The sequence below is a fragment of the Scophthalmus maximus genome, chromosome 12 (genome assembly GCF_022379125.1).
Source record: "Scophthalmus maximus strain ysfricsl-2021 chromosome 12, ASM2237912v1, whole genome shotgun sequence".
Lineage (NCBI taxonomy): Eukaryota > Metazoa > Chordata > Actinopteri > Pleuronectiformes > Scophthalmidae > Scophthalmus > Scophthalmus maximus.
The window spans coordinates 9111338-9136653 of NC_061526.1; the positions used below are offsets into that span (position 1 = coordinate 9111338).

General features: G+C 44.8%; 3 protein-coding genes across 3 annotated transcripts; 1 reads left to right on the plus strand and 2 right to left on the minus strand.

The window, feature by feature from the left end:
* Positions 1-1771: 1771 nt before the first annotated feature.
* LOC118284241 (coronin-2B-like) lies at positions 1772-6180 on the plus strand. Its single transcript, XM_047336270.1, has 13 exons — positions 1772-1972; positions 2109-2225; positions 2439-2588; positions 3027-3227; positions 3319-3435; positions 3767-3871; positions 3969-4065; positions 4532-4651; positions 4749-4835; positions 4919-5079; positions 5663-5830; positions 5906-5974; positions 6069-6180. Exons 1-13 carry the CDS (start codon positions 1772-1774, stop codon positions 6132-6134), a joined length of 1659 nt encoding a protein of 552 aa, XP_047192226.1. The 3' UTR covers positions 6135-6180.
* A 448-nt stretch (positions 6181-6628) lies between these two features.
* Positions 6629-12092, minus strand: LOC118285088 (acidic leucine-rich nuclear phosphoprotein 32 family member D). The gene is made up of 7 exons (XM_035608436.2): positions 11935-12092; positions 10375-10524; positions 9888-10010; positions 9020-9200; positions 8580-8677; positions 8124-8196; positions 6629-7972 (listed from the first exon to the last, which is right to left on the minus strand). The coding sequence occupies exons 1-7, from the start codon at positions 11986-11988 to the stop codon at positions 7890-7892; spliced, it is 762 nt and encodes a 253-aa protein (XP_035464329.1). The 5' UTR covers positions 11989-12092; the 3' UTR covers positions 6629-7889.
* Positions 12093-13504: 1412 nt separating this feature from the next.
* Positions 13505-24921, minus strand: LOC118284754 (endophilin-A1-like). The gene is made up of 9 exons (XM_035607771.2): positions 24675-24921; positions 20962-21030; positions 20769-20841; positions 20515-20658; positions 19705-19838; positions 19371-19529; positions 18901-19004; positions 18682-18812; positions 13505-18410 (listed from the first exon to the last, which is right to left on the minus strand). Exons 1-9 carry the CDS (start codon positions 24717-24719, stop codon positions 18214-18216), a joined length of 1056 nt encoding a protein of 351 aa, XP_035463664.1. The 5' UTR covers positions 24720-24921; the 3' UTR covers positions 13505-18213.
* Between the last annotated feature and the right edge of the window lie 395 nt (positions 24922-25316).

Here is a 25316-nt window from a genome sequence, read left to right on the forward strand (position 1 = left end):
CGTAGCTAAAACAAACCCCCAGTACATTGACGATTTTCATAATTGATTAATATACCAATTCTTTTTTAATTAGTTCATCATTTGTTTTGTTAAAAAAATACACAAATAAATAAAATGGTCAAACAAAATAATGTCATCACATTTTTTTGCGGTTTATCTAAACTCACACACACACACTAATTTAACCCTAACCCTAACCCATTTACATGCACTGTCTCCTCCTGAAGAGGATGAGGGCCCATGCCTGAGGAAGAGGAGGAAAGAGGAAGAAGTTTTTTGTTTTTTGCATTTTGCATTTCAAGAATAAAGTCAAAATGTTTAGAGAATAAGATCGGAATGTTGAGGATTGTGTTCTCAACAAATGTTGGAAACGAAGTCAAACTATTGAAGATAAAGTCAAAATGTCCAGAGAAAAATCAAAATGTTGTGTAAAAAAATCTTCATGTCCATAAAAGTAAACTTAGCCGCCCTATCACACTCACCCTGGTTGTTACAGAGCTGCTGTTGGGCCAGAGGAAAAACTGGTGTGTGTGTGTGTGTGTGTGTCAGTATAGTATCGGATGCAGAGGGCTGCTTGTGTGTGTGTGCAGCCGTGCATAACTAGTTCCGTTAATGTGGAAGCAGGAGGGTACACATCATGGATCAGGAGTCGAACACACACACACACACACACACACACACACACACACACACACACACACACACACACTCCGGAGGAGGCTGCAGTAGTTGCGTTTTCAACAGTCAGAGCAGAAGGTTTTCGTTTGCTGGAGGAGAACCCAGTGATTCGCTTCATGCCGGAATCTGAGGTAAGACCGAGGAGCTTCTCCAGTTTGTTTGAGTCAACGGCAGAAAGATCATAAATAATCATCACTGAGAGAGAATGAGAGATGAACAAATCAACAAACTTGGCCGTCAGTCCGTCTGTAGGATCCCTCACAAACGATTCATTGATTTCCAGAGACATTTGTGGAGGGGTTGGGTCATGAGCCAATGAAGAATCCATTAAATTCTGGAGCGGATCCGGAATAACTGGGCGGATCTAGGATGTTTTCTTTAACATGGCGAGATAGTTCGTTAGCCTTTAGGGGAGGTATGAGCTCCCCAGGCTTCCCCTTCTGGTCTGTGTATGAAGTGAGTTTGTTCGTTAAACTGCATAAGGCTGATTTTATTACCTGGGAAATCAGTGAAGATGACAACATCAACGTCAACTCCCTCCTGCTGTTTAATATTTCCCTAAAAATCATCTTCTACACATCTGATTCCTGAAAGGGGATCAAGTTTTTGATTAAGCGATGATCCGACTGGGACCATAGGAACAGTTTATCTTCCCTCACCTCCTCGCCTCCTCTCCTTATCTCTTTTCCTCTCTCCCTCTCTCTCTCTACTGTAAGCTGATCTTTTACAGCTTGGTCAAAAGTCAAAGGTCAGAGGTCAGAGGGAATTTGTAACAGCAGGAAGTGTTTGTCACTTATACATATTTAAAAGAGACGGGGAAGGATGTTCTGGACGACTGCTTTATCAATGTGTGTGTGTGTGTGTCTGGATGATTAAAGACTTCAGTTACTAAAGAAATTGATTTATAATTGATAAGATTATGAAAGCCAATAATGACTTGCTGCATTATTGATTAGAGCACATAATGCTGCTGTTGAATTTCCACAACACCATTATGAAATAAGATAAGATCTCAGCCTGACACACACACACACATTTTTTTTTCCAGTGTTAAAAGTATAAAGTTATATTTTATTTTATTTTTTTTGTTTAGATGTCGCGGCATTCGTCTTTCCGCTGCTCGAAGTTCCGTCACGTCTACGGAAAGCCGGCCACCAAGGAACACAGCTACGACGGGGTGCCGATCACCCGCAGCGTCCACGACAACCACCACTGCTCTGCCAATCCCTGCTTCATCGCCGTGGTGACCGAGTGCGCCGGGGGCGGCTCCTTTTTAGTCCTGCCCGTCCATCATGTGTGTGTGGTCCCCCCCCCTACATTTCACCATTTTCTAATACAACATTTATATATATTATAAAAAAAGAGCTTACCATAACCGCTGGGACTTTAAAGTGACGGTGTGATATGGCTTCACGCTCGTTCTCTCTCAGACAGGGAGGGTGGATCCTCAGCACCCCAGGGTGTGTGGTCACAGTGGTCGAGTCCTTGACGTGAAGTGGAACCCGTTTGATGACCATTGCATCGCCTCGTGTTCGGAGGACTGCACCGTACGCACACATACTGTCCACTGATGTTCAGAGGTTTTCAGCTAAAGCTCATGTTCTTTAACTTTGTGAGGACTGATTGGAGGTTTTGTCTCATTCTCACTTCTTTGAAGAGACCTCGGTGATTTCAGACTTGGTCTTGACGTTAAGATTAACTGGAATGTGTGTTAAGGAAGCCCCTCACATACAATCCAGTATATATGTACTCTTACACAGGTTAAGATCTGGGACATCCCTGTCTGTGGCGTGCAACAGAACCTAACCAAGGCCAGGAAGACTCTGATTGGTCACTCCAGGAGGGTGGGGCTTATCGAGTGGCATCCAACGGCCGAAAACCTGCTGCTAAGCGCCGCCTACGACTACAAGGTCAGGCGCCTCATTGGTCAGACATTACTTTATATTAACATGTAATTTTGTCTTAAAAGGTGATTAAATCAGTATTTATACTAAAATATTACTTAAATTCATTGCTTTGCTAGTTTAGCATAGGTGACATGTTGAGAAAACATCTGATGGAATAAATAATAATCTTTGTGATGTGAGCTACGTGTATGTTTGGTATTTTAATTGTTGATTGGGGCTGAGAATGAGTTCCAGTTAGCAAATAAAGTTGGGGCCAGTTGTTGGCACCCAGAATTCAGCCAATGCTGGGCCAAATCTGACGTAAGGCTGACAACCAGGAATCGTCAGTTATCACATATTTAACATCGCCATCCCATTTTTTTAAGCAATCTGTGTTTTGGGTTCATTCCTGTAACTCACCCCTTAAAAACAGCTCCGGCATTGTCGTTTGTCCTGTCCCAGGTTCTCCTCTGGGACGTGTCCCAGGCAGGTGCAGTAATCAGGTTCCCGGTCCGGGTGGTTCTGATGCCCGTCCACCACCGCTACCCGTCCGAGGCGCTGCTACTTTCCGTCAGCTTCAACAGCGATGGCAGCAGGCTGGCGGCCTCGTGCAAAGACAGACGGGTCCGAGTCCTGGACCCACGAACTGGAAAGATTTTACAGGTGTGTAGTTTGTTTGTTCTTTGTCCGATTGGGTTTCCTCGTGAAAACAGAAAAGAATACCTTTTTGATAATGTCGATAATGTTCCTGCAGGTGTCCAGCAATAAGACCCACAGGGCCACTAAGGTTTTGTACATCGGAGGGCTGAAGATGCTCCTGTCCACTGGCAGCTCGCCCTGGAACCACAGACAGATCGTCCTCTGGGACCCTGTAAGAAAGGGCATGAATCAAATAGAGTGATTGATTACGGTAGTTGAATAGACTCAGTGATTGGTTGATGCAAACTGAGGAAGACTCATTGAGATACATGTTGTTTACAAAATGGGCAAGAGTACCCACCTCTTCGATGGGGTGTTTCCTTTCTAGCATGACTTGGTGGTGTTCTTGGATGTAAAAAGCATCTCGGCGTCCGAATATTTGAGTCTATTAAATTTGTCACCCTTCGAACCTAAGTTGTTGTTTTAAGAAGCTGATCACCAATCATGAAACCTATAGTCTAGAGTCTGAATCTCTTTCTCACGCTGCCTGTCTGTTTGCGCAGGACGACCTCTCTGAGCCTCTGTACGAAGAAGATTTGGACGGGTCGGCGGGAGTTCTCTTTCCGTTCTACGATCCAGACACACATATTCTCTACTTAGCTGGAAAGGTCATTCAACACAGCTTTTTGATTTTTTTCGTTGCTGATTCGAACTAATTCTTCGAGGGTCACCTTAAGTGTTGTGTTGTGTGTTTGTGTGCGGTAGGGCGACGGGAACATCCGCTACTACGAGCTGAGCGCGGAGAAACCGTACATTAGCTTCCTCACAGAGTACAGGTCCCTGTTGCCACAGAGAGGACTCGGTGAGATGAAACACACAAAACGCAGCAGCCATGGCACCACTAAGGACAAACATACTGTACTCTCTCTCTACAAAGTTTAGTAATACCAGGCCATGTATAGGCAAAATTGACCCTCCGTCTGTCTAAAAAAATATCCAGAAAGAAGCCAGCTTAGCTGTTGGACCAATATAACAATAAACTACATGTATAGTTCCATATTCCCAGAAGCCCAAATATAGGAGCTTGGACCTGTACAGGTCCAATTCATATTCAATATACAACCAAAAAAAGTCAGCTGTACACTGACCTTACAAAAGACCAAAGTGGATCTCTACACTACTTGTTTTAGAAAATACCACTTTCTTGTGGTTTTGAAAAAGACTAACTTTAGCTGGCTGTCAAACTTTAGAGACCAAGACTTCCACATTTTTGGCCCCTATCACAATCCCACATGACCAACTCCAAATGTCCTCTTACCTCATTTCAGGAGTGATGCCAAAGCGAGGCCTGGATGTGAACGCCTGTGAGGTTTTCCGGTTTTACCGTCTGATTGCTGTCAAAGACCTCGTGGAACCACTGTCAATGATCGTGCTACGGAAAGAGGCTAGTATGATTTTTAGCTCGCCTACAGCATCGTGTTACATTTATTCATAACATTGAAAAGACAGAAGGACGGTTTGTTTTGTGCACCCCCCTGCAGTCAGGTATTTTCCAAGAGGATCTGTACCCGATGACAGCCGGAAACCAGGCGGCCTTGACGGCTCAGGAGTGGCTGTCGGGGATCAACCGGGGTCAGTAACCCATTTGTGCCTTTGAACCAAAATGGCTGACAGATTGGTTTACACAATTCAAGTTTCTCTCACATCTCGGTCAGGCCCGGTGCTGATGTCCCTGAAGCCTGGCACTCGACTGGCCAACCCTTACCCGGAATCCCCAGCTGAGAAGGGACTGGTGAGGCAGCTGGGCAACCTCAGGTTCCAGATGGGCCCAGCTGATGGCGCAGTGACTGGGACACACCTGGACTTTATGGAAGAGGTAGAACACTATTACCAACATGAACTCTTGTGGTAAAGGTATGCTGCGTTCCATTATACCTCAGAACTCGGACTTGGTCTTATTGTCTAACCTCCTGTGTCGGAATTCCGACTTGAATGGGCGTTCCATTTGCAATTTCCGACTTGGAGGTCCTAATTCCGAGTTCCAAGATCATACTGGAACGATAAACCCAACTTCTGAGGTATAATGGAACGTAGCAGTAGGTTCATGTCATTCCAGGTGGCACAGATGCCTTCTTGGCCTCTGTTCCACCAGTGAGCTGTGTTCATAGCTACATTAAGTAGGGGGTCACAGTCTTACATTTATGCAACCAAATTACTAGGTAGGACAGTGCCACGAAATTTGAAAAACAAGTACCTCAGCAGTCACAGAAGGCGGCAAAGGCAACAATCAAATCTTCCCGTTTCTACATTTTAAGGTGGTAGCAGAATAAAGTTCCTCTGATTCCTTACGCAAATTTCTAGGTCAACGTTTTGTTACAGATAGCCATCCTTGAGCAATGAAAGATAGTTTCTCTGTTTTGCTGCTTCTATGTTAATCTGATGATCATCTCTATCTCGAGGCATTCCTCCAAGAGCAGCTGGCGTACCAGGATGCCAAATACCCCAGAGACCTCAGCGATCTGTCGGGGTGGCAGCCAGACGAGACCCAGATCCCGCTGTTGATGTACTGCTGCACTCCACACTGCTGCGAACCTGCGGAGAGGCCGCCGCCAACCACCGAGAGCGAGGTGAGGGCGGGAATTGATACGGTTTTACCCTTTCCAGTTACCAAGAGTCACATTTCTGTTGTCTCTGCTTTTCAGCTCCTGCAGTCGTTTTACAGGCAGCAAGACGAGATCCGAGGCCTGAGGGAACAACTTAATCAGAAAGAGGTCAGTAACACAGACAACAACCGTAAACAGATCAAATCTATGAAGAGAAAATGATAAACTCAATTCTTTTGGTAACAACGTTTCTGCTCTGCAGGTGAGAATCACTCAACTGGAGCTGGAGATCAAAAACACCAGAAACAACATGAGGGCGACTTTCTGATTCGACCAATCAAATCTCACGCCGCCGTTTTATCAGTGAACCAATTCACATATTCAACCAATAAAGGTTTTCTTTTTACATGTAAATTGTACTTGTGTTGATACTAGAGCCGGAACAGCTAATTGATTAATTAATCGACCACTATTTTGATACTCGATTAATCGGTTCCAGTATTTTTATAAAAAACTAAAAGTAAAGATTCTCTGATTTCAGCTTAATATCTTTGGCCTGTTGACAAAACAAATCATGGAGTTTTGTGAAACACGATCGACATTTTTCACCATTTGATGACGTTTTATGGAGCAAACAACTAATCGAGTAAGTAATCGACAGATGAATCGATTATTAAAATAATCATTAGTTGCAGCCCTCGTTGATACAGATGTTATCTGATACTTTCACTGATCTAGCCGGTTACGACAGAACCTGCGAAGTCTTTGACTAATTCTTGTCAAAAGTAGGAGATAAAAGGTGGAGAGACGAGACGCCAGGAGCAAAATGTTAAGATTTTATTTACAAAGTCCTTTTTGTACGTTTTTTTTTTTATTTGTTTTTTCTTTAACTTACAGAAAGTAAAAAAAAGGGGGGAAAAAAAGAAACACAAAATCAACTAGTCAGTGTAAGTGTGAAGGAACAACTGGATCTCTCAGGAGAGAAATGAAAACGGAGGCAGAGAGAGAGAGAGAGAGAGAGAGAGAGAGAGAGGCAGAGAGAGAGAGTGTGTGTCCCCAGACAACCATAGAAAATTAAACAAAAACAATTTCTCTGAAAAAATATTTCTTTTAAAAAGCTCTGTTGGCAAAAGAGAGAGAGAAAACACAGTTTGCCCTGAGCGCGCTCGGCCTGGGGGAGGGGGGAGGGAGGCGGTGGGTTCGGATGTTCGACTGTCTAAGGAAAACGAAGCTGCAGTCCCAGAGCGATGACATCAGAGCGGGGTGACCAGGAGGGTGGGGGTTTGCCTCCCATGAGCCCTCGTTCCTTCTCCGTCCACAGAAACGACCCGAACGTGTTTGATTCCTCGTGTTTTGACTTGACTTCTCGGTGGCTACTTCCTGATTCTAAGAAATGCAGAGAAAAAATAATGTTCTCATCTCGTCCAAGGTTTTTCCAGCAAAGCTCTTTACTACAAAACTTTATTGTTCAAATTATTCTTCCTTTGAAAAAAGTAAAGGGTTTCCTGCAGACGTCGGACACAAACGCTCTGTGTGGATCTGTGACCTCAGACTTTGATCCGTTGTAGGACTGAAACAACAAGTGGATCAATTGATAAATTGGGGACAAATCGATAAAAATAAAAAAACATTTTATTGGCTTATGAGTTTAAAGCTCTCGTGTCTTACTCTCATAAAAGCGTTGCCACACACAAACAGAAGCCGGAACGCAGAGCTTCCTCAAACGGAAAATTATCGCAGGTTATTTTTTTGGGGAAACTTTTCGGCGCAAACTTTGGATCCAAGTGTGGAAATATGAATTTTTAAAAAAAAATTAGGATGGTGGAAAAAAAAAACAACCCGATTGAGAGGAAGTTTATCGGTTAACGGAGGTCGTTTTCTATCTGCGAGGTGGCCAAGGGCCCAGGGGAGGAGGCCGGGGTCTGGAACGAGACGCAGCCAGGGAGTTAGCCAAGGGAGGCCAGGGAGGGAGGGAGGGAGGGAGGGGGGGAGGGGGCGGGGCCAGTGTTGGTGCAGGTGGTGGTGGGGTTGGGGGGTCACCGAGCGAGAGTTCAGAGGGGTTTGCGGGGTCTCTGTGGGGTCCTCAATCATCTTCTTCTTCTTCTTCATCGTCGTCCTCTGGGTCCCTCTTCCTCTTCTCTCCTTTCGCCGGAGACGAGTCCTCGTCTGTCGAGGGGAAGAAGAGGGTCAACAACAACAAGAAGCAGGGTCGATTTCACACAGCAAATAAAGACGGACGACGTGACAGCTCATTAAAGGACGAGTAAGAGATTTTGGGGAAAGATTTGTTTGGCGTGGATAAGCGACTGCTACTGACCACCATCCTCCTCGTCGTCTTCATCCTCGTCCTCATCATCCTCGCTGTCCACGTCCCCGTTCACCTCTCCGTCCTACACAGAGAGAGAGAGAGAGAGAGAGAGAGAGAGAGAGAGAGTTGGTCAATCATTTGTAAAGTTTCAACAGGAAACAGGCAAAGATAAAATTGTAAAATCTGAAAGGCAAACTAAGCTAAATGGTTGAAGCTATTGGTGAAGTTGAAGAGCGCCCTCTGCTGCGCCACAGGACAAACTACAGTTCAAACAGCTCCAAGTTTTATGCCACATTCAAATTAGAAACAGCTTCACTTTGTGTACACACACACACACACACACACACACACACACACACACACACACACACACACACACACACACACACACACACACACACACACACACACACACACACACACACACACACACACACACACACGGGGAGGTGACGACAGATTTACCTCGTCGGCGCTGTCGCTGTCATCGTCGTTATCCTCCTCGGCCACCACGTCCTCTTCGTCCTCCTCTTCCTCCTCCTCAAAGTCCTCTGACTCGCCCTCTGGAAAACAGACAAACGCGATCATGATACAGAAAACGTACGTGACGGTGACGACAAAGGGGTTATTATTATGAAGACGACTCAGTCTGGTTCATTATAAATTAAATCAATATATTTGGGTTTATAATATCTATTAAAAGGGTTCATGATCAAATAAAAAAGTGTACATTTTTGTTTTCTTTTTTTATTATGAGGCAGCGATTCAGAATAAAAACAGTCAAAAACTAAAAAGTTATATTCTCACATTTGAGAAGTTGGAAGCAAGAATATTTTGTATTTCTGCCAACGAAGTCAGCGAACTAATTCTGCTCGGGCAGGGTAATAAATATCGATCGGCCTCACCTTCCTCGTCCTCGTCCTCGACCACATCGCCGTCCGAGTCGGACGCCTCGCAGTCATCGATGTCGTAGCCGTCCAGGTAGGTGAGCTGGGGGAGGAGCTTGAAGATGGACTCCCTGTAGTCGGCGAGGTTGGTCACCTCGCAATTGAACAGGTCCAGGCTCTTCAGCTGGGGCAACTTTTTCTGTTGGGCAGACGACACGCGGGGTTAAATCGAGATTCAAAGATTTCGTCTCAGCTTCGTGTTGAGACATTTCACTGATGGTCAAAGGTGAAAGTGACGTCACTTTGTTTTTTTTAATCCAGCAGTAAATAACTGAAATGAAAATAATAAAAATAAACGGGGGTTTCCTTGTGAATTTTTCAAGCGACAAGATTAAAAACAAAACAAGATTCATCATAAAACTGAATAATTCTGGTCATTGATTTTTTGGGTCCAATGCAAATATTTTGTTCAAATTATTTAATTTAAAAAGAAACAATATATATCACCAGATGTGTGTGTGTATATATATATATATATATATATATATATATATATATATATATATATAATTTTATTTTTTAATTTTTTAAATATCAATGATTCCTACGACGTCGATATTTTAAAGTTTAACCATAAATTGTATTATAAAAAATGATTTAAATGATTTAAAAGAAAACAGAAAATTAATAAACATCTTCCTGCATATTTTTGGTCAGTAAACCAACACATACCAATATGTCTGTTAAATCTGTTTTTTAGTGTAGTGGTAGTTTCTACATTTACTACGACTTTGACCGTTAAGGCAGATTAATAATGAGGTTACAAGATGTTAATAATAATAATAATTATAACAATCATATTAATAATAGTAATAAGTCCAGCCACCAGGGGCTCCAGGGTGCTGATGTCTTTGAACTTGTTGCCGCTGAGGTTGAGGTGCGTTAGGTTCACCAGCCGCTCCGCCAAGACCTCCAGACCGCCCGATATCCTGTTGTCGCTCAGCTCCAGCTGCAGACGGAGGAGGAGAACAGATTTGTTTCACAATCAGCTGACCGACGGTCAGGGGGTGCGAAGACTTCCTGACTCCAGCTTTATAGATGTACGATCATAACGATACATGAAGTCACATGTAACGAACAATAGGCCCATAGTAGCAAAAAACTAACAATATCGTTTATCGCAATCATCTCTAGGATGATATATCGTGACAGGTGTACAATAAATAGGTTTCATATGTGAACACGTGATGAGAGAATGTGTCTCATTTACATCATTCATTTCTGAGGAGAGTGTGGGTTTTACGCCGCGCTGGTCGCCTGCGGTACAGTGGGGCGGGGGGGTCGAGGCGCTAGGTACGTTTGGGTCCTCTCACCTTTTTCAGTTTGTCCAGTTTGGGGAGGTCTGCGACGCTGGTCAGGCCGACGTTGATGAGGCTCAGCAGCTCCAGGTTCGAGAACTCGTCCGTGATCCCCTCGATCTTCCCTTCACTCGAGCGGCAGTTGTCCAGAAACAGCTCCTGGACCTTACGGGTGGGAGGTGGAGAGGGGGGGGACACAGGGGTTAGTCCACTGCACTTGAATCGATTTATTAATATATTTGTGATCTATTAACAGACACAATACGGTACGAAGATACCCCGAAAAAGTGGAATTAATAGTGTAATAGTCGACTTATCTTTAGATATTCGGACCCGGCCGAGGGAAGCGGGTCAAGAGAAGGACCCTTGCGCCTGTTTTATATTGGAACGGGTCCCGGATTGAGACTGTTTGTAAACTCCCCGACACACGTGACGCTGCTAGGTTAGCCCACATGCTAGCTGCTCTCCGGTAACGGTTCCCCCCGCCGGTCTCTTCAGCTCATCTTACACCCCCCCCACACACACACACCTACCTACCTACAACAAGTCTCCCCCCCCCCCACAAACTGAAAGCCATCCGGTTCTACATCGAACCACGACGACGTGTGAAGAACCAAGAGCACACGTCGATAGCCTCTGTAGCGAGCTAGCAGCTAGCACGCTACTAGCTAACGCGCCTTCAGCCACACGGGCTCCGACTAATCGCTGGAGAGGCAACGACATCTACAGCGTCCATCTTTGTTTTTTTTAAACATTGTTTTTATATATAAACGCAAAGAACGTTGCTGCTGCACAAACACACACGTGCATTTATTAAAAATGGAAACAAATTTCGCTAAATTACTTCAGAACTTGCTAAATAGCGTCGCATTTCCTGCTCGACGGTCGTTGCAACGTCGTGACGAGTCATTTCTGATCGCAAACTTTCACCGCTGCTGTTCACGCAGATCACGGATATAATCAGATGGTTATTTACACTCCACGCGAGGAAATGGACAAAGGGTTCTCGTCGGTTCAACCCGTGCACGAGCAATTATAACAAACAGGGAATACATCGTCTTTTAACTTTGACGTAATGCGGCTCCAGACATTAGCCAGGGCCCCAGAACAGGACATGGACGTCCATCCCCCGTGTCCGTGCGTGTCTCGCTCCAGTCCGTCTTCGTTTCGCTCAAGAACTTTATTCAACATTCACGAGGCGGAGCTGCACAATGTGTTGGACCCGAGAGCAGCGAATAGAAAAACATCGGAAACAAAAAAGAGCGGTAAACAGAGCAGCTGCTCGCCGGGGACAAACCGGCCAAGAGCGCGCGGAGCTCCGGGGCGATATTTCGTTTTTTTTAAATCTAACCACTTGAAATCGTTTTGCAGACTTTGTTCATTTGACGCAGGTCGGTTGTGAGGAGTGAACACGCAATTCGGCTCCTTTCGGCGGCTGCAGGCGCCCTGCCATGTGCTCGCCACCCCCTCTCCTCCACCTCCCCTCCTCTCGGCTCCTCCGGCCGGCCAAGTTTCACACCGCAGCGTCCCCGATGAACAAGCCGAACAAACCCACCAGTGGGTGGGGGGACTCACCTCCGTCGGTGACCGGTGCCTCAGCTCTAAGGAGACCCTCTTCTTCATTTCCATTTTCCTCTGGTTCGGGTCTAAAGCGCTGCGCGGAAGAAAAAAAAAACTTGTTTCTCCTCGATCTCGTCTTCACTATCAACACGCGGAACCAGTGTGAAGCCGGCGACGGTACAAACGGAACACTTCCGGTGACGATTTTTCAAAATAAAATATTACATTTCATGGTCGCCCCCTTAAAGAGATAGTTCAGTGATTTTGAAGTTAGGTTGTACGAGTTACTTATGCATAGTTAATGTTACCTTATGGAGATGGTGATCACAGATGTCATTTAACAGAGTTTGGAGGAAAAATGGAAGTAGCGTAAGTCTGAGTCCCACTGTTAGAGAGGGGACCACCGAAAAAGGTCTTTTCACCACACTTTTAAACGTTACCTAAAAAATATATATATTTGTTCAATTGTATGCTAAAGGATGTATTTTTTTCGGTGGTCCCCTCTGCAACAATGGGACTCAGACTCACGCTTCTTCCATTTCTCCTCTAAACTCCGTAAATTTGACATTGCTGATCACCATCTCCATAAGGTCACATTAACTATGAGTAAGTAACTAATACAACCCCACTTCATAATCTCTGAACTATACCGTTAACGCTTTCCCATTATCAGCAGTTTAACACCGATACATTTTTTAAGATACACTGAAAGTGTGTATATCAAGGATGATAACAAAGGATTATGCTACTGATCTATTTTATCAATATTAATATTTAATTGCACACCAGCTTGGACCCCAACACACACACACAAATAAATATTTGAATAAATGCTCAATGTAACTTGTCTTGTTACCCACGTAATGCATGTTTTGGAAATCTTAAAATGAATGGTCTCGCATTGAGACCCATTTTTTCCCCGTGCGTCTTTTATTTTTTAAAGCAAATTATCTCACTTCCGGTACCCGCACGTCATTTTCCGTCAAACTTGAGCGAGCGGTGGCGACGTTGCCGTGGCGCGTGCGAAAAGTGGGTCAAGCCGTTTGCTGCTTTCAATTGTACTAAAAAAATGTCAGACATTGGAATTTTCCCCCAAAAAACGCACGTTGACGACGAAACAAATGAAATCAAAAAATAATTAATTAATCTGACTTTACGAATTTACGGACAGAATTTTTCTACACATTACAGACCAGCACGAAAAGTAATTTTTCTATGACATAGCAAGTTGCAATATTAAAAAAATACACATACTCAGGTGGAGTTCTGCTTTTTTTAAGTTTATATACATAACATTTTTTGCTATAGGTAGAAAAAAAACACTCATAATATTTGCAAATCTATAAGCGAACCGGTTCAATTTGATCTGGGGGAAAAAACACTTGAATTTGTGCTAAAAGTCACGAAGCTGCAAAGTTCCAGTTTTTCAGTTGCACGTGAACGCATCAGATGTTTATTAGTAAAAAGGAGGGAAATGGCAGGGGGCTCTACAGCGCCACTAGCGGTCATTTGGGCGCTTTAAATGATATCATAATCATAATCAAATATCTCTCTATGAGGAAGAAGAGATTGGAGTCTTGTTGTCTGAAGCATGTCAACATAGTGTTAATTCTTTATTGTCATTACATTGTAGTTCATTTTCACGACAAGCAGTTATACATACAGTGGTCTCAGATAATATCACCGTCCAGTACGAGGAGAGCAACAGTTAGTTAGTATCACAGCTAGGTTTTTTTCCACTGACCAGAACCCCTCTACCAAAAATTACCCCCTCACTCCCCACCCACCCCACATCATACCCCAATGTACAGACAACCGTCAAATACACCGCATGATGGCCATCCGAAAGGTAGGACGCAGCAATAAATAAATAAATAAATAACCAACTTAATACATACAATACATAAATAAATAGCAACGAGGTGTGCATTATGCTCAAATACACACACCCGCTGAAGACACCGGGTTGGAACACGCCACCGGTCAGAGCCGGGCCCCATCGTCACACCGCGGGAATATCACCTTCATCAGCTCCGCAGACGTTTCACTGAAGCAGAGCAGCTCTCAGAGCAGAAGTCATCTTTATCAGCGCTTAATATACGAAGGGAACAAATATATACAAAATAGGAAAATAAATATGTATTTTAAAATGTATTCCTGATCCATGAGGTCAGCAGGTGACTTCACAGGAAACAAATTATTTCATCTCTTAAATCTTTTGAATTTAAAAACAAAAGTACTCTACTCAACATTTTTGCACATTAGGTTTTTTTTGTGCGGATTAAACAAAGAAGATTAATCATGTTCATCCACTGTGTGAGCTTAAAAGATAGGCAGAGCAAGGCTAGTCGTTTCCCCCGTTTCCAGTCTTTATGCTAAGCTAAGCTAAACGAACCGCGTCCTGGCTGTGCCTTCACATTTAACATTCAGACACAAGAGTTAGATTCACAATACCTTCAGTTTGCTTTAACTCCAAAGCTGTTCTGAAACTTTAACTACAAAGACCATGAGCCTTTGTATGATCTTAAAAGGATTATGGAGGCAAGGTCGCTTTACTGTCTGAATTAAAAAGCAACATTTAGTATTCAGTGGCACCCGAACTTAAAGACTCTTCTCAAGTTTTGGCCCAAAAAAGAGAGTATTTCTGCTTTGAGAGTCACTGTGCGAAGCATCGGTCTGCAGGTTTGGTTTTGAGCGCTGACTCGATCGAACTGGGGAGGTAACGTGGCCCGAGGTCTGACTCTCATCGAGGAGAAAAGGGGAAAAACGAGGGTGACACTGTACAAGTTCCTCATTGAGGTTAGAATACATGTCGCCATAGAGGGCAAATCAGCGCGTAAAGAAAACACGAAGAGACAAGACAAAGAGCAACGAGGAAAGCTGCGAAATAGGTTCAAACATTAAGAAAAGTCTCAAAGCACTTTGTAATTTGAAGAGGAGCGCTAAACAAATATAGCTTAAGCAAGTGAAACATAATTAAAAATACAACACAGACAAAGTAACTGGGAAATAGAAAACAAAGATCTTCCTCGTTATTGTTTTCGGAGAACCAGACGTGAAGCGGTTCTGTTGCATGCAGCTCACAGACTTTCCACAGGCGGACTCACAGACACGCACGAGGACAAAAACAAGGAACATCGGACTCAGCTGTGGTCCGAACTCTCGTCTTTTGCAGCGACCTGCGACAGGTACAGAGAAGCAGGTGTGCGGCGGGAACAGCGACGAAGCAGAGACGATCACCTGGTGTCGACTTGTGTAGTTGTTGCTGTTGTTGTTGTTGTCGTCGTCACATAAATGTGCTTTGGCAATGGAGGAGACGTCTGAGCTAGCTAGTAGCTAGTAGCTAGAGGACGCTAGCTGCGCGGTCTACGTTGTTCTATCTACTAGCTAGCTAGATATTTGACAGATATCTTTCAGAACCATCTCTTCCTTTTATTGAAACATTGGATTTTATTGTTTATCACCATAAATTGCCTTTGTAATCAATGATCCTTAACGGCTGATATTCAATCCTCTTTTTAAAAACAAGTGTTATCCTCATCTTTATTACTTTTTTATAAATGTTACAAAACGTTTTTCTCTGCTTAAAACCTGGTAAGTTATTACTCTTGTGAAATAACACGGCACGAGTTGACTCATTTCATGGCCTGACCCATAGAAACACAAACAATGTGTCTCAGACATTATGTCTTCAACTGACAACTGTTTTTGATGATATACAGTCGCGACTTAGTCAAAACAGTAGCTTGTGACACTTTGGCCACGTCCACACGAAAACAACCTGTCCAGACGAGTGTTTGAGCGCCGTGTCAAAAACAATCTCTGAAAACCAGAAAGCGTATATATCACATGACCATTATCATACACTGGTCATGTGTGTGTGTGTGTGCCCGTGTAAACAGGGAGCAGATTGCCTTCTCTGTGGTTGGTTGCTTAGTTACAGGTAATACTGTGAATAAGGGGCAACAACGGTGAAATTAAGAGTCATGACTGATAAGAACCCATCAGGAAAAGAAGGTGGGCGTCTTTGTCATCATCTCCAAAATTTTGGTTCATTCAGTTATTACGTGAACTGATGGTCAGCACTGTCTGTCAAAGGTAGTTGTGTTTAATCTAGCATCAGTGACAAATACTTGCATTATCAAAGAGCAGTAAGGTCTCGGAGTGGGCTCATCAATACTGCCTCACAAAGAACACTGCTGACGAATGTGGACACAAAGGTACATGTACAAATCCCACAAGTCCCACTTTGTCCTGTATGAGACGCACACTCCAGGAAACTAGAATGACTAATAGTTCCCACCAACACTGACCAAACCAGTTCACTGTGGAATATTCAAATATGATTTTACACTCTATCCCAATGACTGTTTAGAGAGAACAACAAGAGCATATCTGGAAGGTTCGGAACCCTCTGTCAATTCCTCAGTGTTGAGGGTTTTCGCGATGGTCTGAGCTCTTCAGGGTCTTTTAGACGAGAAGAACCCCGTTGATCGCTGAAGTTCTCGACTGTCACCAATGTCATAGAAGGAAAGTTCCCAAGTGTTTCAAAATGAATGGCACATTACAGCATGTCGCCAACATTCTGGAAGGAACAAATGTTTCTAGAACATTGGGTGGACCTTGACAACGTTGTGGAATGTTTGGAAGGGCTCAAGAGTGTGGACGACCTTTACAGTAATACTGAGGCTGAAGAATTTTACCAACACTCATAATTACAGCAGATGAGGTCATATATTTCCAGTTTTCAGGACTATTCAAGACAGTTTTCCACAACTTTCTTTGGGTGCCAAGCAGAATCAAGGGCACTGGGCAAATGCTATAATGTGTCTTAAGAGTCTAGAATATTTTCAACTGACAGAAACACAGCTGATGGACCGACCTTTACAATTGAGCATTTCCGTTGTGTGAGTTTCCCCAGGCGATCATGGCATTTGATGTCCGTCAACAACTGATGTGCCCTTTTGCAAGGCAGTTGAAAGCGACACGTTTGAACATTGGAAGAAATTGGGTTCTTATGGGCTGGAGTTAAGACAATAATGAATATAACATGGGCGTTTCAGAACGGCTACCACTGTTCACACGGCCCTGCATGCAAAAGCTACAAATAAGACGAATCAACAAGCATCTACTCCGCACAATACACGAAAAACACTGTGGACGGGAAACTTGGATTCATACACGGAGAAAAAGATTTTTTTTCCCCAGTGAATGATCTGTTTAAGTTTACCAACCTGTTGAAAAGTTCTGTTTAGTTCGATTGGCCTGTGCTGGTTGTGTTAGCATATCACTGCTGTCAAGTAAACGGTGCTGCTGTCAGACCTCCCATTATTAGGTAATTTCAAGACGAGTATTCTCGTCTCTACCCTGGAAAATTCTGCGTGTTGCAGATACGGCTTGATTCCAAAGATACACCCCCGGAAACTCTTACCGTCGCTCAAATTTTTGGACCGACTGGTTCATGCTAACAGCCACTGAGCTGAGATTCACTGCAGCCCCCAAGAAAGGAAGAGGACAGGTATGTTAGAAGAAGTGCTCGAAAGAGTTCCGAGATGTACTCAGATATAAACAGAAGGGTCTGATGACCAACTGCAGCTCTGGATCGTGGGTTAGTGGTCTGTACTCAGCATGGAGCCATGCGAAAAGGCAGTGCTAGCCAAGACACAAAGCTGGGACAGAAAGGAGGTCGTGGGGAAGACTGTGACAGTTCTCGGGCTCTTGAAAAGCACAAGAAAGCAAAAGGTAGAAGAGACAGAATTAGTCAGAGAGAGAGAGAGATGGCAGGGTAAGTTATAAGAGAGGAAGAAGGCGTTTTTTCGCCAAAAAGGCTGTCCGGGGTTTAACTGATGAGCGGGAACTTGTGCTGGCTTGATCGTAACAGAGTAAGAACAGGTCGAAGCACATTAAGACACATACATGCACGTACGCAAACACCGTGCCTCGTTTCTCCAGTCTCCAGAGCCTCACTGGTATCCATTGCTGGCCGGCCCGAGCAATGTGCCGTAAAAAGATCACCATCTCTTCGTTCTTTGCGTCTCTTTCCAATCACACTCTTCTTCATCCCATCACCCTTAAAATCCTCCTCGCGGCTAATCACCGCCCGGTCTCGTCCAGCCCAACTCCGGCTCCTCTCTCGTCCTCTTTGTGAAAGCAGAATGGCACAGAAGCACAGAAGAAGAAGGAGAAGAAGTAGAAGGAGGACGTGGTTTGTTGTTTATGCAAATACAGGCTGTTTTTTCAGGGGGGGGTGTCTGGATTGGTCGAAGGGGGAAGGATCAGGTCATTGTCCGGGGCCTAATGAGGGAGCGGCACCAGGATATCCACGTAGTTGATGGGGAAGAAGCCCGACTGGCCATTGATCATGCCCTCGTACCAGTTGTCGTCAATCTGGTTGGTCAGGGTGATGACGTCGCCCTCTTTGAAGCCCAGCTCTCCTTCGTTCTCTGGCTCGAAGTCGTAGAGCGCTCGGCAGCAGGGCTGGTCCAACGGGGCTGTGAGGGGACAGCGACAAAGAGTACAGGGCAGGTTTAATCAGGTTGGTTGGTTTGTTAGCAGGATTGCACAAAAACTACTGAACGGATTTCTACAAAACTGGAAATGGGCCAAGAAAGAACCCATTCCATTTTCACGATTTCCCTCCCGAAGGATTCTTTGACTTATTCCAATTGTAGTTCAGTCATGACTTCATTTGAGTATTGACTTTCCCACTGAGGTGAGTCTTTTTGAGACAGTCTTTCGTTTGGTCTACTGTCAACACTTTACCTGGCGATCTACCGGGGGACTTGGCGGAGTGAATCCCCCCGTTCTGGCTCTCGCTGGGGGGCGGCAGCTCCAGGGTCATCCGAGGTTTGGGAGCGTACTCCTTCCTCGGTTTACTGGATACTTCTTTTATCCTGGATAGAAGCCAGACACAGTTTAAAAAGTTGTTTTTTTTCTCATTTGAATCTCTTTTCTTTTTTTAAATCATTGGCAGGCAGATACCTGTCCTCCATCTTGCTGGAGAGCTGCTGGAGGATTTCGGCAGCGCGGCTGTGGTACTCCAACTGGGCTTGGACCAGGGCTGCCAGCTGGCTCACCTGCTCTATCTGCAACACACACACACACACACACACACAGTTTGTTATTCTGTTTCATTAGCCCTGTTCTGTACCCGTGCTGGGCCCAGGTCCGGCTTGGCACAGCATGGCACAGGATTGCTGCCCTTTGTTTTCCATGGCCGTGTTGAACATTCTCGCATCCTGTTCAGAACGGGATGTGTAACTATAGCAACAGTAGAAGTATTTCAGACATGGTGAATATTCTATTACTGGTTTTTTTCTCCTTTTTCTAGTACTTTGAGGTTTTATTTTCTATTATGGAGGGTTTAATGGCAACCCTTACTCTACGTTCAACTCAAAATACACAACTCGTTGTACTTCAGCCGGCATGCGAAACCATGAGCTCGTCCTTACATCGCTCTCCAGCAGGTTGAACATGCTCTGCTCTGCGATCTCTTTGCTCTCGTCAAACTTCTCGAGCGCCTGTTTGATTTCGTCGTCCTGGACTTTTCCATGCCGCTTCTTCTTGTAGTCAAAGTCCAGACGGCGGCCCTCCATCTTCTTGAGATGGTGCTACGGTGGAAGACGGATGTCGACAGGAGAGGAATATGGAATGTAAATCACTTTGGAGGCCATTTTAAAAATCATGGGTCTAGGGAGCAGCTTCAACTCTCTACAGCTTTCACATGAATTAAGGATTAGTGGCATCGAGTGACCGTCGGATACGAATATCGGGTGTTTCATTCACCTGTATCTCTTTGAGGTCTTTGTCGTGGAGGTTCTGCAGTGGGTCGATGAAGTTCTGTTTGACCTCCATGTCCAGAGCGTCCTTCACCTCCCCGAGCTCCTTCATCGCCTCACCGGCATCGATCAGCGCCAGGCCTGGAAGGAATGGGACGAAGGGGGGAAACAGGAAAATAGTGAGAAAGTGAAAGAGGACAGAGCAGAAACTAACATTTTCTGAAACAGGAAGTGGTAAGAGATTGGTTATTGGAGTCGGAGCGTTCCAGGGATTAGAGTGTGTTTAATCTACATGTGGACAACAGCATTTTATTAATGTCAGAAACAGAACTTGACCTTGGTTTTTAATAAGCTGCCTTCTACAAAAATCCCATAAGACGTCTTTTGACCCTCCGATGCTCACGTTTTAATCTAAATGTCTTCAAATGTTTTACCAGTCACTACACTTTTTGCCATTTTGTTGAAAATGACCCGAATTAACCTTTTGGCCCTCTGTGACTTTCGGCGTTTGCTCGTCTTCATGCGCTTTAGTACGGTCGAGAGGAATCAAATGTAAATGTGTGCACGAGCAGAACTAAAGACATTTGGACAACAGGGTTAAAAACAGGGCTGTGTCGTCGCAGTTTCAACATTATTTCAGTGTCTATGTTTTAATGTGTTGTGCGTGGGTCAAACTCACTTCCTGTTTCTTCAACATCAGCGTGTTTCCGTGCGTTTCATCCCTCTGTGAGACTTCTTCTAAGGGCCCTTCTACTTTACAACCCCACCACGACAGATACCATCTCAACACCACTGATGTGCTCGGACTTCCTCTTACCGAAGCTCGACTCCTCTCCTAGCTCCCGTCCAAACTTGAACATGGCGTCGCCCAGGACCGACTCCGCCTGCGGGTAACCAGGTCCCTTTTCCTGCCCGCGGATCTTTGACATGGTGTTGATCATACTCAGCTTGGCTCTGGACGCTTTGAGGAGGCAGGAGTTAGAAAATGAGTGACGATGTAAATATTGGAGGGTTTGCTACATGTTGTGGCAGTTGGGTTTGACTGTGTGTGTGTGTGTGTGTGTGTCAGACCTGGATTAGGCTGGAGGTATTCTGTAGTTTTGGTCATGATGTCCAACACCGCTCTGCTGGTGATGTCCACCTTCTGCAGTGGAAAAACACGCCAGGTGAAACGTGAGGGATGAGCAACATCACTCGTAAAACATAAACCCACTGGATCTATCTATCAATCTATCTATACTACCTGGATACAATAGATGTTTACCTTTTCCATTTCTTTGAAGTCATCGTCTAACTTGGTCCCCTCCGCCCCGCCGACCTTCTCGCTGACTTTCTGTGATCAGGAAACACAAAGACAAACACACTTTAATGTCCTGAACCTGAACCCACCCGCAGAGACGAGAGGCCCGACCGCTTTCACCGACACTCTGGTTTTGCGAGATGAAAGCGAGAGCGAACCAGAGGAGGAGGAGCAGGAGGCCGCTGAAGAGCGAGAGGAAACCAAACGAGACGATCAATGAAACAAAAGAAACAGACATGAGAATGAAACAGAACTCACAGAGTGGCTGGGAGGTGGAGATGGAGAGACGATGCTTTTGTAGACGACATAATGAAAAAACCCAACATGAGCGATGAGTGATATTAGCACTTGCTCTTACTGGTCATTTTGTGTCTCTTTGTAGCCGTTTCGTTTCTCTGTAGCCGTTTTGTTTCTTTGTAGCCGTTTGTGGCACTTCAGGACGGTGTCTCATCCCTCCGGGGTCGCTTTGTGTCTCCTAACTGAGCTCTTTGACTTTCAAACAAGAGTATCAACTGTCACCTCACACAGGGGCGCTGAGCCTCTGAGGATCGCGGCCCCCGGGCTCGGGGGCCGGTCGGATAATCTGCCCCTGATCACTTCACGTAAGAACAATGCAAAACCAAAACAGGAAAGAAAGTAGAGAAGCACAGACAGATGAGGAGGAAGATGCAGTTACCATGGAGACAGGGATCTGCCCGGGTCCCTCTCATATTTCCAAGAACACGAACGAACACACACACACACACACACACACACACACAGTGAGTCTGGTTGCAGAGTTGTCCTGACACACGTTACATAACCGTCTCAGCAGCGCTCGTTTCTTCGTCTCCTCCTCTTTATTTATTTAAAAAAAAATATTCAGTTAGTTTTCTTTAGTGAGTTGGTGTCTCTATCATCCAGAACTCACTGTGGCATTGAATTTTGTGTGTGAAGTAAATTCACTGTTTAATGAAATAAAACTCTCGATCTCGTGCTTCGTATTTATTTCCTTTGGTGCGTTCAAGTGCTTCAAAAAAAAATACTAAATTAAAAAACAAATTGTGGCGCGAAGATCCGAGATATTTTAGCTTCATTTTTGTGCAACGACGGGAAGTGGAGACGTGTGGTCCAAAAATGATACTTGATACAACTCCTCCTATTAAACAGTCACGAGCAGGATGTTTAGAGGTTTGTTGAAGCTCAGTCGGACAAAGACTGCAAATAAAGATGGCCGACATTACGGCCCCCTGTAAGTGAAGCCAAAAATCATCAGGCTCTATTCTCAAAATATTTCGACTTCTGGCCTCTAATACTCCACCGTACTAAAGCGATGGCAGGACAAATAGACAATCATTAATCACATAAAAAATTAAAAAATAAAAAGTATGTGGTATCAATGTTTCCGTTTGATTCCATTTTATTTTGAAAGGGCAACTGATATCTCTCTCTCTCTCTCTCTCTCTCTCTCTCTCTGTGTGTGTTGCTTCCTGATCAAACACCCCCATCTCCGTTCAGAAGGTGTTGTCGTAGCAACAACATACACGCATGCAGGAAGCAGCACACACACACACACACACACACTCCATAATTGATCGCCCTTGAGGGAAGCGCACGTGACGCAGATACAGAGGAGACGAGACGCAGGTGTGTTGATCACATGTAATGTCTCGCCGCCGCCCCCTTGACCTTTGACCTGTTTGTACTTCCTGTCCTGCTCTGCTGCACTGACCCCGTTTCCCCCCGGGGATCAATAAACACCATCATGTCTCTTCATCGCCGTCACTTCATCTGACAAATGGAAGCGAGAAAAAAAACGCCCAGGAATTCGTCCTGACGACAAAACGCAGACGCGACGGAAACTGATTCTGTTTCTCCTTCGTGATGATATGTATGAAAGTGCGATCGTGTGATTGTCACTGATCTACACTCAGACACGACGATAAACGCAAGGCAGCGGTGGAAGAAAAATAATTTATCAGGAGAGAGCTTGTACGCTAAATGATAAATGATAAATGATAAATGATAAATCCATCGCTAAAGTGTTTGGTACAAACTTTTGACTGCAAACATACAAAGCTGATGGATGGAGGGAGGAAGAAGGGGAAAAAGAAGATGGAGGGAATTTTAGAGGAATGAAGACGCAACGAGCAGATTAAAGGACGACTGGGGTGTCAAGGATGAAAGGATGAGATGATGGACGGATGAAAAGAGAGGACGATAGAGAGGAAGATGTAGAGCAACACTGGGCGTAGAGGAAGACAAGGAGAAGATGGAGGGATGAGGAAGGTGTCGAATAAGAACAGACCGGTGTAAAGACAGAGAGATGGAGAGATGCTCCGTGGCACTGTGAAGAGAGCAAAGAAGAGGGGGATGATAGAGGGATGGAAACAAAGAGACTTTTAGAGGTGTGAACCTCGAGACAGGGACGAAAAAATGTCTGAATAAAAACAAGGATAGACAAGTGAAATGATGGACGGAGGGATGGAGGGATGACCACAAACAGGAGGGAGGGAGGGAAACATGATGGAGGGATGTTAGAGAAAGGCGGGAATAAAGAGGACTTCAAAGAAAAGAAGATGAGACTACCGACTACAAAAAAATGATGGAGGGATGAAAGAGGAGCTGGCCAATGATGGAGGGATGACTACAGGGAGGGGAAAGGGGAAAAGGAGGGAGATGAAGAGCAGGTTACAAGACGGGTGGATGTCGGGCAGATGGAAGGATGATGGAGGGATGACTAGAAGGAGGGGAAAGATGCAGGAGAGACCTTTAGGTGTCAACCGAAGGAAGGGATGAAGGGATGACTACGCGGAGAAAGAAAGAAAAGGAGAGAGGGAGAGGTGGTTACGGGAAGGTTGGTTGCAGAGATGGGAGGACAATGGCAAGGAGGATGGAGGGATGATGGAGAGATGGAGAATTGTTGGAGAGAGGGAGGAGTGATGGAGGGATGGAGGGGAGACAGAGAGAAGAGGGATGATGGAGGAAAGGGAAAGAGGATGGAGGGATGGTGAAGAGATGGAGGAAGGATGGAAGGATGGAATAATGATGGAGAGATGGAGAAATGTTGGATTGATGGAGGGATGGGAAGGAGGATGGAGGGATGAAGGGGAGACTGGGGGAAGAGGGATGATGGAGGCGAGGAGAGAGCAGATGGAGGAGCGATGGAGGGATGATGATGGAAAGGAGGGAATTCCCTGTTGCGTGCAGCAACAGCCAATCAGCAACCAGTTCCACACACACACATTTTACACCATGTTACGTAACATCACATCCCAACATGTTGGGGTGGGTTTTTTTTGGGGGGGGGGGGGTTGATACCCGCGTCAAACATCGCGAGACATCAGCCCGTGTGTTTACACTCTGCTCGTCTGATTTCCCCTTATTTAATATAAAAAAATATATCCAATAAAATCACGTGTCATCACGTCAACATGAAAAAAAGAAAAATATGTAAATATTCTACAGTATTATAATATCTGGTCATCACACGGTTGTGTTTACTTCACTGTTCTCTCTACACACACACACACACACACACACACACACACACACACACACACACACACACACACACACACACACACACACACACACACACACACACACACACACACACACACACACACACACACACACACACACACACACACACACACACACACACACACCCCCCCCCCCCCTCGGTCTCTTCTTACCTGAGTGGCTTTATGAAACTGCTTCTTCAGCCCCGCGACAGACATCACTTCGGCTCCAGAGAGGGGAGGAAGAAAAACACACACACCCTCTCTGTTTCTGTTTCTGTTGTCGTTTTGTTTCAGTACCGCCGGTGGATCCTGCGGTTAGCGGCGCGTCGGTGCCTCCGTGTCGGTGGCGGAGACAGAAATCGAGACGCGACCAAACCCAGATGGATCCGTTTCCATCGGACAGACGGCCGAAGATCGTCTATTGCGGAGGAGGGCTCACCCGGAGTGGGAGGAAAATAAAAAATAAATATGCCAACCACAGTTTTTTTTTTAATGTAATTTTATTCATGTAGCACCTTTCAGAAGGAGCTCCACAAAGTGCATCACGAAGCGAAATCTGCATACCAACAATAATACGGTTTTCAGGTCACATCTGTATAAAAATTAAAAAAATATATATAAAATGACGACATCTATCTATCTGTATCAACTGTTGAAGACAATGTTTCATAGGGGCAAACAAATTGATAAATCTGCAGGTTTTTAAAAGTGCTGTGCTTAATTGTAAAAAATAATAATAATAATAATAACTTAAATAGATGGAAGAACACAGATTGTCTGCTGGGAACCCCCTCATCTGTTCGACACCGACGA

Bases quoted from the DNA above. Each gene is read 5' to 3' on its own strand.
- LOC118284754 (XM_035607771.2), bottom strand. From the start codon at position 24,719: ATGTCTGTCGCGGGGCTGAAGAAGCAGTTTCATAAAGCCACTCAG. The intron at 21,031-24,674 runs GTAAGAAGAGAC...TCCTGATCACAG, and splicing joins AGTTTCATAAAGCCACTCAG to AAAGTCAGCGAGAAGGTCGG. The intron at 18,411-18,681 runs GTAAAGTGTTGA...GTCCCCTCACAG, and splicing joins GTCCCCCGGTAGATCGCCAG to CCCCGTTGGACCAGCCCTGC.
- LOC118284241 (XM_047336270.1), top strand. From the start codon at position 1,772: ATGTCGCGGCATTCGTCTTTCCGCTGCTCGAAGTTCCGTCACGTCTAC. The intron at 3,436-3,766 runs GTAAGAAAGGGC...CTGTTTGCGCAG, and splicing joins AGATCGTCCTCTGGGACCCT to GACGACCTCTCTGAGCCTCT. The intron at 3,872-3,968 runs GTCATTCAACAC...TGTGTGCGGTAG, and splicing joins TTCTCTACTTAGCTGGAAAG to GGCGACGGGAACATCCGCTA.
- LOC118285088 (XM_035608436.2), bottom strand. From the start codon at position 11,988: ATGGAAATGAAGAAGAGGGTCTCCTTAGAGCTGAGGCACCGGTCACCG. The intron at 8,678-9,019 runs GTGAGGCCGATC...TCTGTTTTCCAG, and splicing joins CGAGGACGAGGACGAGGAAG to AGGGCGAGTCAGAGGACTTT. The intron at 7,973-8,123 runs GTCAGTAGCAGT...TCCCCTCGACAG, and splicing joins AGACGACGAGGAGGATGGTG to ACGAGGACTCGTCTCCGGCG.